At 32.0% G+C, this 18,423-nt stretch overlaps 1 protein-coding gene across 1 annotated transcript in view; it reads right to left on the bottom strand.

Moving 5' to 3' along the window:
- Nucleotides 1-2,962: 2,962 nt before the first annotated feature.
- The window catches only part of LOC149183400 (WRKY transcription factor 28-like), a 39,402-nt gene continuing 23,941 nt past the window's right edge, over nucleotides 2,963-18,423 (bottom strand). The window contains exon 4 of the mRNA XM_089418722.1: nucleotides 2,963-3,606. Within this exon, the coding sequence (XP_089274848.1) occupies nucleotides 3,435-3,606 (172 nt within the window). The 3' untranslated portion in view covers nucleotides 2,963-3,434. The remainder of the gene's footprint in view (nucleotides 3,607-18,423) is intronic.

Raw genomic sequence — 18,423 nt, 5'->3', positions numbered from 1 at the left:
TTAAGACTTAAAATTCGATCTTGATTTAGCATAGGAATTCAGATTTAGGCTCATACATATGGCTTATATTGAGGAAGAGTGATTGAAATCTAGGATTTAGTCCTTAATGTTGCATCCTTTATCACATGTCTAATTTCCAAGTGTTTCCAAGTCCTAAAAATTCTTAAAACATAAATTTAAAGTTACTTCGAATGAAAATACAAGGTAATATTTAAACTTCAAATATTCCTTAATACATAGCAAATTCACTACTTTATATGAGGGAAAATAAGCATGGTCAACTAGATTTGAAAATACACATATACTTTTGGGTAAAGAGGGCCTTTTCATGGTCCTATTCAAATTTTTGATATAACTTCAACAAGGTACATATATGTATCACCAAGTCAATGCAACATTCAAAATGCTCATTTACACTAGAGAATATCTTAATAGTCAACCTATATATATATATATATATATATATATATATATATATATATATATATATATCGCTCCCAACCACATTTGATCTTAATTTATCCTATCAAATAAAGCTTTACTTAGCATAGCTCGCACAATAATTTCTAAATAAAATCTCATCTTACAATATATTCCATTTTCTTCTTTTAAATTGACTAAAATAAAGTGTAAGATATTCTTACAACATTTCATTAAATGAAATAAATTATAACTTATATTAAAACACTTAGCTTCAAAATAGCATTCACATGTACTCAAATAAAATTTATTCCAAATAAGACAACTTTTCTCATCCACTATTTACCTAAATAGAATGCATAAATATTTAAACAAACTACTAAGATGATATTCTCCGAACCTTAAATAGAATGCATGAATATTTAAACAAACTACTAAGATGATATTCTCCGTGCTTTGAGGACATTAGGTTAAATAGTCAAAAAATTTCCATGTTTGTAGTTTTATTAAAAATAAATTGTTAGCACATTTATGAGAATAAAAATAAGGCTTATCTAAAATTAGAACATTGTCCAACAAACCAACCACTATTTACCTAAGTAGAATGCACAAATATTTAAACAAACTACTAAGATGATATTCTCCACGTTTTGAGGACATTACGTGAAATATTCAATAAATTGTTATGGTTGTAGTTTTATTAAAAATAAATTGTTAGTACATTTATGAGAATAAAAATAACACTTATCTAAAATTAGAACATTGTTCAACAAATCAATTAAGTTGTATTTTTCTACTTAATCATTGGCATAGTTGTGCTAATTGTTTCTACAAATAGTTAACCCTAGCTTCACCATAATACCAAGAGGGAGAGAAAAGGTATCTATTTGCATGTGTGAGTTTAGTAATATTCCTCCTCTACTAAAAGTAGAGTCTCCACTATCTCAAGTACTTCTCTACATGTTACATAGTCCCTAGGATGCTCCCCTCCCTTTTGCTTATTATACTTTCTCAACTTGGCACCACTTCACAACCTTCAAAATGTGCAACTTGAAAATCTCCTCTATATATTGATTCTAGGCATAAACAAACCTACTATCTCATGGTGTATGAAAATTGCTTCTCATAGAAAAAATGATTTTCATTTAGATATACATTATCTTTTTCATACCAAAAAATTTCACTTTTTTTCTATTTCAAATTGTATTTTCCTTATACACAAAGATTACCTCACCAGATAATTAACTAAACCAATCTCATACTTACACATATATAATTTTAATATGTAAATCATGTATGATTATTTAAATATTATAAAATCTATTTTATTTTTTAAAACATTTTAATAATAAAAAATGTTTTAAATTGTTTTATTTTAAAATTTTATATTTTAATTTGATTAATAAAAAGTTTTTTAATATATAACCCAATGTATTTAAGTTACCATAATTAAATAGAATCAAATTTTCAAAATAATCAATGTGAATTTTTTTTACTAAAATTTAGTATTATGCAATTTCTAAAAATTTTATAAATAAATTATCATTATATAAAAACGATAAAAAAAAAAACAAAAACATTCCTCCTAATATCATGAGATTTGAAACCTAATTGCATTCTATTTAATTTTCAAATATTTATATTTATAATTATATTAATAGTTTAAATTTATTAAAATATTTAAATAATAAAAAGTTAAAAAAATATTATTTAATTTTAAATAAAATTTATAAAATTAATGAAAAGTATATTACTTATCCCAATAAAAGAAATAATATAATGAAATAAGTTCAACACGCTATCTCTATAACTATGTATCTCTATAACTATGAGAGTTATAACATCACTATTAGTGGATGTAACTATGATGTGTTAATTAAGTGAATACTGTGTGACATTAAACATGCTTGATTAGCTGTATTGCACTTAGGTGATTTAATAATAGATAAATATAATTTATATTATTTATTTTATAAAATAATTCATGTAACCTCACATCAACTTGAACCTTTAGAACACCACAACAAAACTTGGTCCGTAAAACTACTTAAGCATGAGATCTAACACTAAAGTAAATTTTTAAATAGGTTAGAACTATTCATCTAACAATAATGTAATTTCTTAAATATGTTAAGATTATTTATTGAATAGAATAATCTTCTCACATCTAGAAATATTTAGTGGATAAAGCAAAGAAAACTACTCTAAATAGCAACCCGCTTGATCATGAGGAGCATGAATGAAACTGCAACCTATTTGATGGAATAATTGTTGATAGAATAATTTCCTCAACATTTAGATTTTTAAATACTTTCCAAATTCTATAAATCAAACCTAAATTATTAGGTGTTAGAATATAGGTGGGACTACATTAAGTATTAGAATACAAGTCACATTATTGTAAATCGATTTTAAATATTAAAATTCTAGAGGCTAAAATTGGTAATGAGATTTGCTTTCATATTATATGTATCTATACTCTATGAGCTAAAAATGACACCTCTAAAAAAAATTTAACACCAATAAAATTAATGCAAATCGATTCCAAATACTTTCCAAATTCTATAAATAAATTTAAATTATAGATAACATAAAGTAGGCTTGATGTGACCAGTCTAAAAAGCATTTGAGAAGGTGTTAGATAACTCGAACCTTCAAGATCATGTTTTTACTTGGTTAACAGAAGTGACAATGTTCAATCAAATGCTAACACTCTGGCATAGATGTGAATGAGTAACAGGTCTCTTGCTTTATCAATGCAGTAAGAGAAACATGAAGTTAATAATTCGAACAAGCTCGTAGCATCTTTCAGATTACTCTGTTTTTGACTGAAAAGAAAGCGAATGAATCAGGGGCCAAGGCCTGCCTTCTAAGGTTTCACAGAGGAATGAAATGAAAATGATAAATTATGGTACTTGTGCTGCATATTGGGACTTTGATATGTGTGATACACAGAATCTATATCAAAATCCAAACGGACTAACATCATATGAACTCCCTTGGGCGATTGGAATTTAAGATAGAAAGTGCATTTGGTTCAAAATGTGGTCGAAACTCTCCATTGATTTTTCTGAAGGGTGCATGTGTATGCCCTCATACGTTGTCACAACAATCTCTGGATCTCTTGAAAGTCGCTGGACCTGTTTCTTCACACTGCAAGTTTGGTGGGTGCAGCGGTAATAACTTCTGCAGAAAATCAAATATATCAGCTCAGCTCCATTGCTTAAAACAAATATTATGAAAGTAAGTACCTAAGAGAGAAATTTAACAAAATACATTACACAGGTTATTCCTCTATTCACCATGTTATTAACTTTTTGACTAACTCAGCTACAAACAAAACCAAAAAGCATTGAAAGAAGAAATTAGAACAAACTCTACCAAACACACCAGATTACAGGAGATATAAAACTATTACATTTTATAAGATTAAATCAGCAAGATCGACGACTTTAAGACAATTAATCAATCACTGTCACGGACTACCTAACCAGCTTACGTTAGACGTACAACATTAAAAAGTAGGTGTGAGAGTTTTTAGTGGGAACTTGATTAAACAATTTTTTATTTTTTTATTTTTATTTTTGAAATTTTGAAGGAGTAGGTGTGAGAGTTTTTAGTGGTAACTTGATTAAACAATTTTTTATTTTTATTTTTTGAAATTATGTTGGGGGGAAGTTTATGTATGAAGCTGCAACACAATCCAGATGCAGAAGATATCCACCCACTTGAGCAGCAGCAAAACAGTTCCAAAATGAAGCCGACAAAGAAAATGAAATTGTGGGCACAAAAAGAGTTCATGTTTTTGAAAATTTAAATTTAGACAAAGAACTTTCACCGAAAACAATATAGAGCAAATTAGCAATGATTCTAGTAGATTTCAGCCGGAGGTGATAAAAAGAAAGACAAATAAAAAGTGAAATAATTATTATCATACTTAATTTGGAAAGTTTCTTACTCCTTTATGTAATCTTTTTGGTTTCTTTTTACTTTTGCATAAAAGCATCTAGACTTTACTTACTGAATGAGTTCAACATCTACAAAATGTAATCTTGTTTTTTTTTTATAATTTGATAAAATTACTAAATGTAATTTTATTTATTGTTTAAAATTTAATAAAATTACTGATTTTTTTCTTTGAAAAATTTAAAATTGAGTTTTTGATTTTATATATAAATTCAATGATAGGAAAACTCCTAAAACACTTTACAAGTCAAACTTATCATTCCAATCCATCTTTGTGTAATTAAATAAATTAAATAAATATATATATATATATATATAAATCTCTGCTCTGAGACCTGTAACAAATAGACTACGGCTATATATGTCAAGGATCATTAAAGCTAAAACAATACACTTTAAAAAGCTCTGCTCTGAAATCTGTAACAAATAGACTACTGCCATATATGTCAAGAATCATTAAAGCCTCTCCTGCATTCAACGTATACGACCAAGCAAATGGATTGAGATGCTCCAAAATTGGTAAGACGACACTGGTAGATAACCATCGAGCACCAACCTATACTACATTTCAACTGTCAAATTGACTTGACATCAGATAACTACAAGCGATATAGACATATGTAACTTTTCTCTAGTAGCCTTTCAATTTGACCGTCAATATCTTTCGTGAGCTCGGGTGGGCCCTCGGTATCGTTCACTTTGTGAGGTCAGCCGATGTCAAAGCTACGCAATCCTTTCCTCGGATTTGTTCAGGGTTGAGAAGGATAAAAGTCTCTGTTACACCGGAATCGCTCTCGAGAGTTTTCAACGTTTTCATGTTCCAGAAACTCATGTAATATAGATAAATTTATAGTGATGGACGGTTTAAAACGACGGATATGAAAATCAAATTCAACCCTTTTTCCAGAATTAAAAGGATTGGATAAAAAAGTCAAGTTTAAACCTTTGTCCATTCAGAAACTGCGTGGCCAAGATCGACATGTTTGTTTCGTGTTCATGGGGATGTTCTAGAATCCAAATTACTAATAATGAGGAGATCGATCAATTAATCAAAAATATTGACTTCTGATCTCCTCAACATAAAAATGTCCGATTCAAATTGTCATTTTAAAACTCAAAGTAAAAGATTGTTAAGCCTCTTTTGTAGAATGGAAAAATGATTTGGTAAGATATTGTTATCAGGATTATTAAATATTTTATCAAATCTGGAAATTTTTAGAAACAATTTTTATCCTCCACAATTAGCAAGTTCTATCAATTTTAAATATGGTTAGAAACCATTTTTATAATTTACAATTTGGGTCACCCTTAACTCTACAAAATCTAGACAAGCTCAACATAAAATCTATAGACAAGAGAAAGGTAGTTGCAGATGAGCAGGCCCCACAGATTGCAAAAAAATTCAGAGTGTGGACATTATTTGTGTATACACTTGCTCTTTCTCCCTGGTATACCTTACTCGGGGAGGTTGGCCGAGACATTAAAGTGAAAGCAATGGGAGTGAAAGCAATGGGGGCGAAAATTCAGTTCTCGTTAAAAAGTTGGAAAGACAGAAGGACCAAAATAGAAATTTCACACCTAAAACAAGTTACACAAGATTTATGGTTTTTCTATTGATCACACAAAATTTGATGATTACAATGAATCAAGTAAAGGATATTTAACTTTTTCCAACTAGAGACTCATTTAAAATAACTTGACATTGACATACAACCACACACTAAATTCGACTAAGCTCTTACCCTCTAATTTTTAGATAAATCTCCATAAGAAAATTAATTAACTATTTTGAACAAAAAAAACACCAAAAACATGGTGAAAAGGTTTCTGAAACTAGTAAAAAGTAATTAAGTATAGTTAAATTAAATTAAATTACAGATTTTAAAATATTCTAAAATTTTATGAACAAAAGCCAAAAATGGTGAAAAGGTTTCTGAAACTAGTAAAAAGTAATTAAATAAGTTAAATTAAATTAAATTACAGATTTTAAAAATATTCTAAAATTTTATGAACAAAAGCCAAATAAATTATTAATCTAAATATAAATAAAATAACATAAAAATAACGAACGAATTATCCCAGAATCCACAATCTAACCGTACACAACCAGCAGGAATATCGAACGGTATAGATACATGGACAGCCAACTCTGCAATGTAGAGAGAGTTTACAGGCACATCAATTAATCCTTATGCTAGACGATTAGCCATGTATTTTAACGTACGTCTCCAAAACGACAATGCCATTATATTTTTATATGTGACTCAATGGAATCGAGAAGAATATTGTATTTGACGTATACGCATAAAATATATTGAATCGTACGTTATATATATATATATATATATATATATATATAAACATATATATAACAGCAAGCGGATTATATTTTTACTTTGTGATCTACTTAGTAATCAAGGAGAGGCTTCTTATTTTTGAACGGCTTCCAAGAAGATGCTTTTGGAGAGGTGTATCCCGTTATGTCTCAGCTCTCCATAGGTCGGCTCGCTTGGCTATAAAATTCAAAGTCACTAAAGTGCTGAATGCGCATACTTGGCGTGCAAGTAACATCCTAAAGTCCAAAGTTGTCATCGTCGTTTAACTAATAGCAAAAAGTCCAAAGTTCACATCGTCCTTCAAATCAAAGTTTTATGTTTTTATAGAGTTCAAAGTCTTTTAAATTTGGACTGCACATGCTTTGCGTACAAGTAATGCCATAAAGTCTCAAAGTTCTCATCATCGTCTCCACTAAAGTTTTCCCGAATAAAAATCATCTCGAATTTCGTGGGCGTTGAATTGAATGCTAATCCAAACGAACTGGGATGGAATCTTTTCACGCAGAATAAATAAAAATCATCTCGAATTTCGTGGGCATTGAATTGAATGCTAATCCAAACGAACTGGGATGGAATCTTTTCACGCAGAATAAGAATGGGGTGGTAAATATAAAATATATAAAAATATTATATTATTATTATCTAATTTTAAAGTCACGGTTAAGTTAGACACTATATTGGTATATAAGATTTTTTTTTTTGAGACAATGGACCTATTTTCACTTAGTGATTTGACTACTAAATTTATGAAGGCATATATACTATAAGTCTCTACTCTTGAATCTATGACTTTTTAGGAGGAAACACATGTTCTTAACCATTAGGCTCACTCAAGTTGGATATATGTGTAGTTATATATATTATAAGAATTTTAATAGAATTAGCACAACCATATAGCATATGGAACAAGATTTTTAATCATCGAGATGTAGCTTGATATATATATATATATATATATATATATATATATATCATCCCATAAGTAAATATCTACTAAGTTACAATAGTTTCAAGTCTATAATAAGCATTCCATCCTCCATTTATCTTTTTCTCAATGATATAATTCTAGTTGAACTTGTGAAGGATATCAATTCCATGAAATTTTTTTATGGAACTACCTCCAGGTTTTCATTGTCACAAATGAAAATGTCATATATGTGACCTTTCTATATTTAATTATCATGGATTTCATTTGTGTCACTATCAATAGTCATTGTCTACTTGGAACAAAAATATTGCAGGATTCTTAGACTCATAGCTAAAAGAAAAATATCTTCAAAGTAAAAAAAAAATGACCTATATATAATAATATCTAAAAATTTAAATTAACAAAATTCTATCTTAAACTCATATTTACTAGTATCAAGAGGAATTAAATTTATTTAAGTATAATGTTTTTTCCATCTAATATGAAGAAGTTAATATATGACATGGAATTAAATGATAAACAAGATATACATTAATAAATATGATCCATTTAAATACTTTGATATATATAGATATAAAATAATTTTGTGTTTATTTCAAAAAATTCACAATAATCATAAAGATTTAAGATAAATTGAGTCCTTCCTTAAATATTCAGTGGATGTATTGCTTTGAAAATCAACCTATTAACAAGCATACTCATAACTTGAAATTGTACAAAATATTAGAAATGGATTGCCATATTTGGCACTACACTGACATAACAAGAAAAAGGAAACATGAAAATCTAGGGAATTTCTTCATTAACATTATAGAGAAGGAAGGTCATTGGGAGAATTATTTCTAGTGGGAGTTTTAAAAAGTAGGATATTTAGTTGTTACACGTGTCTTCTATTTTCAAGGACATTTCTAACTGCTTTCTCTTTCCTGTTAACATTGTTTCTAGTGGGAAAAAGTAGACTATGTAGATATCAAACTTGTCTTCTATTTTCAAGGACATTTCAAAATCCTTTCACTTTTTTATTAGGTTGCATATGGATGCTTAAGCTTCAATTTTCCATTCCATGAGGTGTTTCAAGTGTTTTTGGAATCTTAAAAGATCATAGTAGTAGTGTTCACATTTTTTAATCTCTATATAAGCTCGATGTTAAACATACAACATTTTATTAAGCCATAGATATTGAGTGATTATATTTATATTGTTATGTAGGCTAGAACCTTTCATCGTCCCATTTTATTATATGTGTACCATTTGTATCCTATATATATAATAAGAAGACATAATATTAGGATAATTAGATCCTATCTTGTACACTGTATTCATTGTAAATAAGGTTCCCCATCAAAGAGGACTGTAATTATTGGTTTCTTATCATTTGTAAGGCACAAGGTTCATAACATTTGGTATCAGAGCCACAAATTTTTTCTATAATGTTTCAAATAGTAAAACTTGTCAAATATTCAGGAGAAATATCAAGAAAAATCTTGTTCAAATTTCAAATATTCATTTACTATACTTTCATATATGTTCTCTATGAATGTTCTAGTTCCTAAATGCCCCTGAAATTAGTTTCAAATAGGTCAATTTGGCATTTTTTCTATAAAAAGAAACTTATTGATCAAATGGTGAAACTTGGAACATATTGAGGTGAGATATTTGGGAATAACTATTTCAAATTTGATAGTATGGTTCACTATTATTTCACATATATACTTTGTGGATGTTAGGGTTTCTAAAGGATCCTAAAATCTGTTTTGAACAAGTGAGCTTGGTAATTTTTCTATGACTTATTTTCTAGGATCTTTGAGACTGTGAAATATTCAAGGATCATAGGAGATATACTGAAGTATCTTAGATAACAATTTTAGAATTAAATTTTAAGAATTGGACAAAGTGCATGCTATACAATTTTTCCCATAGGAAGACACCAAAAATCAACAGTTTTGGGAAAGTTACCATAACTTTCACTTGGCACATCAATCTTTAGTTAAACATATGGAATTATAGAGAAGATATCAAAGTATTATAGACTAATTTTTAAGATTTAAATGGGATAAAATCTAGTCTATATATCAAGAAAGCTATCAACCATTCAAATATCCTCCGTATCAAGGTTTCAAAGGCGTGTCACTTACGAGTAACATAACTTTTCATTAAAAGGTCCATTTACATTTTGTGCCTAGAAATCGTGATAAAAAGGAGTGCTTTTATTATATTCTCACATGGCTCCAAAGAAATATCCAAAATCTATTACACAAATTAAACCTCTTGAAGGCTCATCCAAGACTTATAAAGAAATTGAATAATTACAATTTGGGTTCTCGCAATTAGAGAATAATGTTAATGAAATGAATTGTCGTATGTTCAAAAAGGTGGATGTATAAGTATTTCAATAAAACCTTAAAAGAGAAATTATGGATGACATGTAAAAGAATAAATAATAAATGCAAAAGAATATGAAAGAACTAATTCTAACTAACGCATGAAAATATATTATTGGGGAAGTTTCTAATAGCTTTATATCTTGTTAGGGGATCTCCATAAAGTTACCAACAACCGTTTCAATGTATTTTGATTAATACCTAAGGGTCCTCCACCTACTTGAGATCATGAATATGCTATTCATTTGCAACTATGAAGTGTACTGGAGATAAACGGAGAAGTGAAAATCATACTAGAAATAGAAACAATCTTTGGAAAAAGGATTAAATAGTTGATTAATCCAAGAATTGTGGAGCCCCTCATCAAATGGAGGAACCTACCAATAGAAGAGAAGACATGGGAATATGACTTATTCATGTGGAATCATTAGTCGATAGTCATTTGTTGAGGAAAACACTTGTTTGAAGTGAGGGACACGTTTTTCTTTATATAAGCCCCATGTTTCCCCTAAAACCCCTTATTAAGACCTACACATTGAGTGATTACATTTCTATTGTTATATAGGTTAGAAACTTTCATAGTCACAATTTATTATAATTGTACTCTTTGCTTCCAGTATATACACTAAGGATACATAGCCTTAGGATCATCGATTTTTGTCTTCTGTAATGTATTCATTATAAAAATAGGTTTTCCTGTAAAATAAGATTGTAATGATTGGTTTATTATTATTTTTAACATGCAAGGTTCATAATAACAATAACTATTTAGAGAAGATAAGTTTCTTATTCATGTTAAAGATGAATTATTAGATGAATTGCATGGAGAAAGTTTCTCTACTATGTTGGATCTCCATTCAAGATACCATCAAATCAGAATTAGGGAACAAGACATTCCCAAAACATACTTTATAATACATGAAGGTCATTGTCATTTTTTTGTTAAGCCATTTGGACTTACAAATGCACCTTCAACATTTCAAAGCTTAATGAATTCTATTTTCAAACCCTTCCTTAGAAAGTTTGCGTTAGTATTTTTTGATGACATACTAATATACAACAAATCTTAAGAAGATCATGTACAAAATTTTGAGAGGGCATTAAAAATATTGGAAGAACAATAAATATATTCAAATCCTTCCAAGTGTTCCTTTGGGACTCAAGAAGTGGAATATTTGGGTCCTATTCTATCTCATGAGGGTGTCAAGTTGGATCCTGAAAAAATAATAGCTATGATGGAATGGTCAGTCCCAAACACCTTGAAGAAACTCAAAGGATACTTATGATTGAAAAGTATTACTATATGTGTGTCAATAATTATGGTCAAATAGTGGCACCTCTAATGAAATTATTGAAGAAGGAAGAATTTTCTTGGAATAAAGAAGAAAAAAAATCATTTGAAAAACTTAAAGATCCTATGTGTACAACTCCCTTCCTTACAACACCTGACTTCACAAAAACTTCATTGGGGAGTGTGATGCCTTAGGCCATGGCAATTGTGTAGTTTCCATACAAGAAGGAAGGCCCCTTTCCTTTGAATGTAGTGAAATTAAAGAAAAAAATTACTTAAACCCATCTATGAAAAAGAAATGTTGGCCATAGTGCATGCCATTAAATAATGGTGTTCATACCTAATAAAAAGACATTTCAAATTAAAAAGAATATAGAGTTTTTCTACAAATCTAGCTCTGATACCATGTAGAAAATCTGATGTAGGTTAACCCAATAATGCAATATAAATCAAAGCAGAATATTGTAACCTACTTCTACTATCAATTTGTGGAAGCTTAAAGATCGAGCTAAACAATATAACCAAAAGAAGAAGAATCAATGGCACAATACACATGCAAATACTTTGGGAAAGCCTCAACTATAAACCCCACACTATTGTGTTATCATACATGGTGGAAATACGCAGGAATTATACAAAGCCTTAGCTCTCACAGCTAGACAGCTCTCAGTACAATCCTCACAGATGCTCACAGGCAATCTTGGCTTCTCTCCAACCTTCCTCTCTGCCCTCCAAGCTCATATTTCTTTGGGTTGTTCCTTGTGGATGATTCTTCTGTTACTAAGTGGATGATCTCTCTCCAAAAATGCGCAATCCTCAAGGATTAAATCCTTGACTGCATGCATGAGTTTTGTCCTTGAGAAAACACATGCAACTAATAGTACATTGTCCTTAACTTTAATCTCAATTGGGTCTTTCTCAGAATAGACATGCATGAGCTTCTGATGAGGGAATCTTTAGTTAACTGTAGTAGCACTAGTTGAGTGCATGCATGCATCAACTGACTGTTAACTCTCTATTAGTTCCTCAAACAGTTTGGAACTAATTTAACTGGACTTAACTCAGTAAATTGAGTTAACTAATTACAACTCAAATATAACTCAATCGTATCTCCTTAATTTAAGGGATAACTCTTGCATGACTTCAGAAAGACTTCTAACTTCAATATCTCCAACTAATTAATTTAAAATAAATTAATTAATTATTTCCATGTAGTTGTTAAGACTATATTCGATTTCAATTCACAATTTAATTCAAGGACAAATTAAATTGGAATATTCTTGTTGCCATATTTCAACACTCCCTCTCAACAAGGAAGGGATTATCTGCCACCTCGATCCTGTCTCTATGGAACTCGAATTTACACTTTGACAATGCCTTTGTCAAAATGTCAGCATCTTGCTCCTCTATCGAAATATATTGTAGCAACATGATCCTCTCGACCTGTGAAAAGCCACATGCAACAAATCTTGCCTTATGCTTCTCCACCCTAACATCAGCAGCTTGCTTTACCTTGTAAAGCCAACGGGAACTCACAACTGACTTGTTCTCCGGTCTTGGAACCACATCCCAAACACTGTTACGAACTATGGAGTCATACTCCTCCACCATAACATCAACCCAAATCGGCTGCTACACTCCTTCCTCAAAGGAATATGGCTCGTTCTCAACACATTCCCCAATAAGGGCCATGTATCCAGTGTACCTCTCAGGTGACCTCCTTTGTCTGCGCTGAGAAGATGGTGGTCCCACATTCTCTCTTGCATCCTCCAACAATCTGTCAGCTTCTCTTGTACCCTTCCGTCCATCTCTGGAAGACTCTGCTTGAGTGGATGTCTCCACTCCTGGAACATCTGCATGCGACTGCTCTGCATCAGTCTAAGGCTCCTCCTCCTTAGGAACCAACAATTACTCCATAGCCTGTAGTTGGAGCTCCCTCCCAAGGGAAACTCGCATGACCTTCTGCTCATCAAACTTGAGATCTCTACGAACCACTTTCCTCCGACTGGTAAGCAAGTACACCCGATAGTTGTGAGGTGTATCAGTGTAACCCAAAAATATCCCCAACTCTACTGTCGGCTCAAGCTTCTTGCATGCATCCTTTGTCACATGGAAATATACTGATGAGCCAAAGATCCTGAAGTGACCCACATCTGGTCTCTTACCGGAGAAAGCTTCCTCTAGTGTCTTCATCCCAAGTATGCGATGCGGGCTTCTATTCTGCAAATAGACCATTGTGTTGCATGCCTCAGCCCACAAGTGAAGTGGTAGGCCTTGGTCATGCAACATTGCCCATGTTGCCCCTACAATAGTTTTGTTCTTCCTCTCGGCCACCCCATTCTGTTGTGGGTTATGAGGTGTCGTCAACTCTCGTTTAATTCCTTCTGCTGCACAGAAGTCCTTAAACTCTTGAGAGACATATTCTCCATCGTTGTCACTTCTCAAGGCCTTGATCTTCTTCCCTGACTCTTTCTCGATGAAAGCTTTGAACTCACAAAAATTTGTGAAAGTTTGGTCCTTCTTTTGCATGAAATAAATCCATAATTTACAATAATAGTCATCAATGAAAATCACATAATACCTTTGCTTCACTATGGATGCCGTCGAGAATGGTCCACACAAATCAGTATGAACTCGCTCTAAGATAGCCTCTGCTACCCTATCTCAATCATGAAAGGAAGACTTGGTGTACTTTCCCAAGGTACAACCTTTGCATGTGTCAACTTGCTCAAGTTTACCTTTGGGAAGTCCTGTAGATATCTGTTGTAGTATCTTCAAATCCTCATGATGCAAATGGCCTAACTGCCTGTGCCACAACTCGCCAATGTCTTGGCTTTGCACCAACTCTACTTTCATACTTAATGTTGCACAATCATCTACCTCTAGTTTATAGATATTCTTCACCTGAATCCCTATCCTCTTGGTCTGACCCATGGCTATGTGTCTTAGGAATGCCTTTCCTTTACTAAAGACAACATCTTAGCCTTTTTCCTCCAACATCGCGACCGATACCAAGTTCTTCTTCAGTCCATGCACATACTTCACATCTGTCAAGGTGAGAGGAGCTCCATGCTCCCTCTAAAAAGCAACTGTGCCCACTCCTGAAACACTATACCTTCTGTCATCACCCATCTCTATGCGCATCTTGAGCTCTTTCTCCTCCAAGGCACTGAATAAAGTTTTATCACTGGTCATGTGGAATGAGGCTCCACTATCAAGATACCAGACACAACACATCATCGATGACACCATGCATGTGATGAGGGTAAATTCCATTTCGAACTGAGAGGCTAATGCCTCAACTTCCGATCCTTTCGAGGATCCCTTCTTGGACTTCTTCAATGGGAAATTAATCACATAATGTCCCATTGTGACAATTAAAGCATCTTATTTTAGTCATGTCACCCTTCTTCCCTCCATGAGAAGAATTCGATTTGGAATGGGAAGCCTTCCCCTTCCCTTTCCTTGCCTTACTTGCTAAGGCCAGATTTTCTTCATCATCATTCTTGGATGAAGAGCCATCTCGTGTGCTCCTCTTGATCTCCTCCTGCATCAGATCCAACCACAGTCATTCCCAATCCGGCAGTTTCTGCCTTCTATTCACAGAGTCCTGGTAGCTATTCCAACTCTTTGGAAGGCCAAGGAGAGCGAGGATCACCATATCATCATCGGTAGTAGTTATTCCCACACTGCCAAGCTCATATATGCAAGTGGTGAGCTTGTTCAGATATGTGGAAATAGTATCGCCCTTCTCCATCTTGATTCTTCGAAGCTTATCCTTGACCGCTAATTTCCTCTGGTTGCTACTGTTCTGGTAGAGGTCATTCAATGTCTTCCACATTGAAAATGTAGTATCCTTCCCATGGAGACTCGAGACAATATGGTCTTGAACTCTCTCAAGGATGATCCGTCTCACCTTCGCCACACACTTCTTTCCACTTAGCCAACTCTTGTGCATTAGTTGAAGTTGGCTTTGGGATTTCTTGATCAATGAATTCCTTCAAGCCATTATCTTATAATATAGCCTCCATTCTATCTTTCCATGATATGTAATTCTAGCTACCTTCCAAGGCATAGTCAAGTCTCAAGCCATAGAACACCATTGGCCAACCTTGAAGTATGATATGAATTCGATTTGCACCTGCAACCCCAAACTTCAAACTTTGAATTCTCTTCTCAGTATACTATTCACAGCTCTGATACCATGTAGAATTTTTCTACAAATCTAACTCTGATACCATGTAGAATTTTTCTACAAATATAGCTATGATACCATGTAGAAAATCTGATGTAGGTTAACCCGATAATGCAATATAAATCAAAGCAGAATACTATAACCTACTTCTACTATCAATTTGCGAAAGCTTAAAGATCAAGCTGAATAATATAACTAGAAGAAGAAGAATCAATGGCACAATACACATGAAAATACTTTGGGGAAAGCCTCAGCTAAAAACCCCACACTACTGTATTATCATACATGGTGGAAATACATAGGAATTATACAAAGCCTTATCTCTCATAGCTAGCCAGCTCTCAGTACAATCCTCACAGATGCTCACAGGCAATCTTGGCTTCTCTCCAGCCTTCCTCTCTTCCCTCCAAGATCCTATTTCCTTGCGTTGTTCCTTGTGGATGATTCTCCTGTTACCAAGTGGATGATCTCTCTCCAAAACTACGCAATCCTCAAGGATTAAATCCTTGACTGCATGCATGAGTTTTCTCTTTGAGAAAACATATGCAACTGATAGTACACTGTCCTTGACTTTAATCCCAACTAGGTCTTTCTCATAATAGACATGCATGAGTTTCTGATGAGGGAATCATTAGTTAACTAGAGTAGCACTAGTTGAGTGCATGCATGCATCAACTGACTGTTAAATCTCTATTAGTTCCTCAAACAGTTTGGAACTAATTTAACTGGACTTAACTCAATAAACTATTTTAACTAATTACAACTCAAATATAACTCAATCTTATCTCCTTAATTTAAGGGATAACTCTTGCATGACTTCAAAGAGACTTCTAACTTGAATTTCTCCAAATAATTAATTTAAAAATAAATTAATTAATTATTTCCAAGTAGCTATTAAGAGTAAATTCGATTTTAATTCACAATTTAATTCAAGGACAAATTAAATTGGAATATTCTTGTTGCCATATTTCAACAAAGAAATCATGATAGTTTGAATCAATTTTTGTGACAAAGACTATCTTTAGAAGAACAAAAGATATGGGTTCCAAATATGTTGAGTTATGACATTGAAATTATATACAAAAAAGGAAAACAAGATATCATGGTGGTTGCACTCTCAAATAAATAGGAAGATACAAAGGGTTTACTATGTGTTATTTCCATTCCACAACTTGACTACGTGGGAGAAGCAAGGATATAATGGAAGGAAGATGAGAAGGTATGCAAGATCATTCAAAAACTGCAAGAGGAGCTCAATGCAATAAAAAAAATGTGGAATAATGATTTTTTGTGGCATAAAAATTGCTTATATTTATGTAAGCATTATTAACACAAATAGAAGGTCCTTTGGGAGTTACATACTTCTCCAGTATGAGGACATTCATGGTTCTTGACGGTATACCATAGGATCTAGAAAGATTCCCTTTTGGGAAGTTCTTAGTCATGCAAATGTACACAAGTTTGTGGCTTAATATGTGGTATGCCAACAATATAAGGGAGAGAGAATCAAGATCCCAAGGCTCCTTAGTCACTAGCCATACCAATCCAACTTTAGGAAGTTTCAATATGTTTTATTACATGTTTATCCAAATCTAAAGGAAATAATGTCATTATGGTAGTGGTATAGCAAATGTAAAAGTATGCCCATTTTTTCTCTCTTTTTCATCCTTCCATCACAAGTAGAGAAGTAGAAGAATTCATCGAAATAGTTTGAAAGATACATGCAATAGTGGAGATAATTGTAAGTGATATAAATTCAATTTTCACTAGAAACCTTTGAACTAAATTATTTTCTTGTTTGCATACTCAATTGGCTCACAAATCCTCTTATCGTCCTCAATCTAATGGGAAAAATGAAATTATGAATAAATATTTAGAAGGATATATATTTTTCTTTACATCTGATTTAAAACACAACGAGTAAATGCCTTCCTTTGGAAAAATGATAGTACAACACATCATTCCATAATTCATTAAAAAATTTACCATTTATGGTGCTTTAGGGATATGATCCTTCATCCATCACATCACCCTTGAAAGGGAATATAAAGATTCGAGTAATAGAGGATCACATAGAACACCAAGGAGAAATTTTCAAACTATTGAAGGAAAAATTAGTTGCAACACAAAATAGGATGAAAGAACAAGCAGATCAACATTGCAGTGAAAGGGAATTTGATATTTATAAGAATACAATCATATAAATAGATTTCCCTCAAGTAAAAAAATAAGGACAATAAATTATATCCGAGGTATTATTTCCATTATAATTTGTCACAAAGGATTGCAGGTACATATTACAAATTGGAATTTTCTCCATCTTCATGTGTACATACAATGTTCCATGTTTATTTCTTAAAGAAGGTAATCAATGAAAATATCCTAGTGAAAAATATTTTACCAAAGATTAATGAAGAATTAAAAATCATGCTAGAACTAGAAACTATCCTGGAAGCAAGGATTAAGAGGCTAAGAAATTGAGCAATTATTGAGTACCTCATCCAATGGAAGAACCTAGAAGAAGAAACATGGGAATATGAGTTGTTCATCCAAAAAAACATGTATATAGTCAAGCGTTGAGGAAAACAATTTTTTGAAGGGGAGGTACATGTTACGACCTATATAATCCCCATGTTGAGCTTAAAACCCCTTGAAATTCCTATATATTGAATGATTACAATTTTGTTGTTAAATTGTTTTGTATGATAGAAACTTCATAGTCCCATTTTATTATAATTGTACCCTTTGTCTCCTATATATATATTAAGGAGATGTAGTAACAAAATCATCAAATCTTGTTTTGTACATTGTATTCATTGTAAAAGAAGTTTTCCCCATATAAGAGGACTATAATTATTGGTTTCTTATAATTTTTAAGGTGCAAGACATATAATATGTTTTTCCTT

This window comes from Pinus tabuliformis, chromosome 3_2, assembly GCF_031772625.1.
Source record: "Pinus tabuliformis cultivar Carrire ecotype Pingquan chromosome 3_2, CPIR1, whole genome shotgun sequence".
NCBI lineage: Eukaryota > Viridiplantae > Streptophyta > Pinopsida > Pinales > Pinaceae > Pinus > Pinus tabuliformis.
Note: the sequence above shows the minus strand (reverse complement) of the source record. Positions and strands in the feature narration are given on the sequence as shown.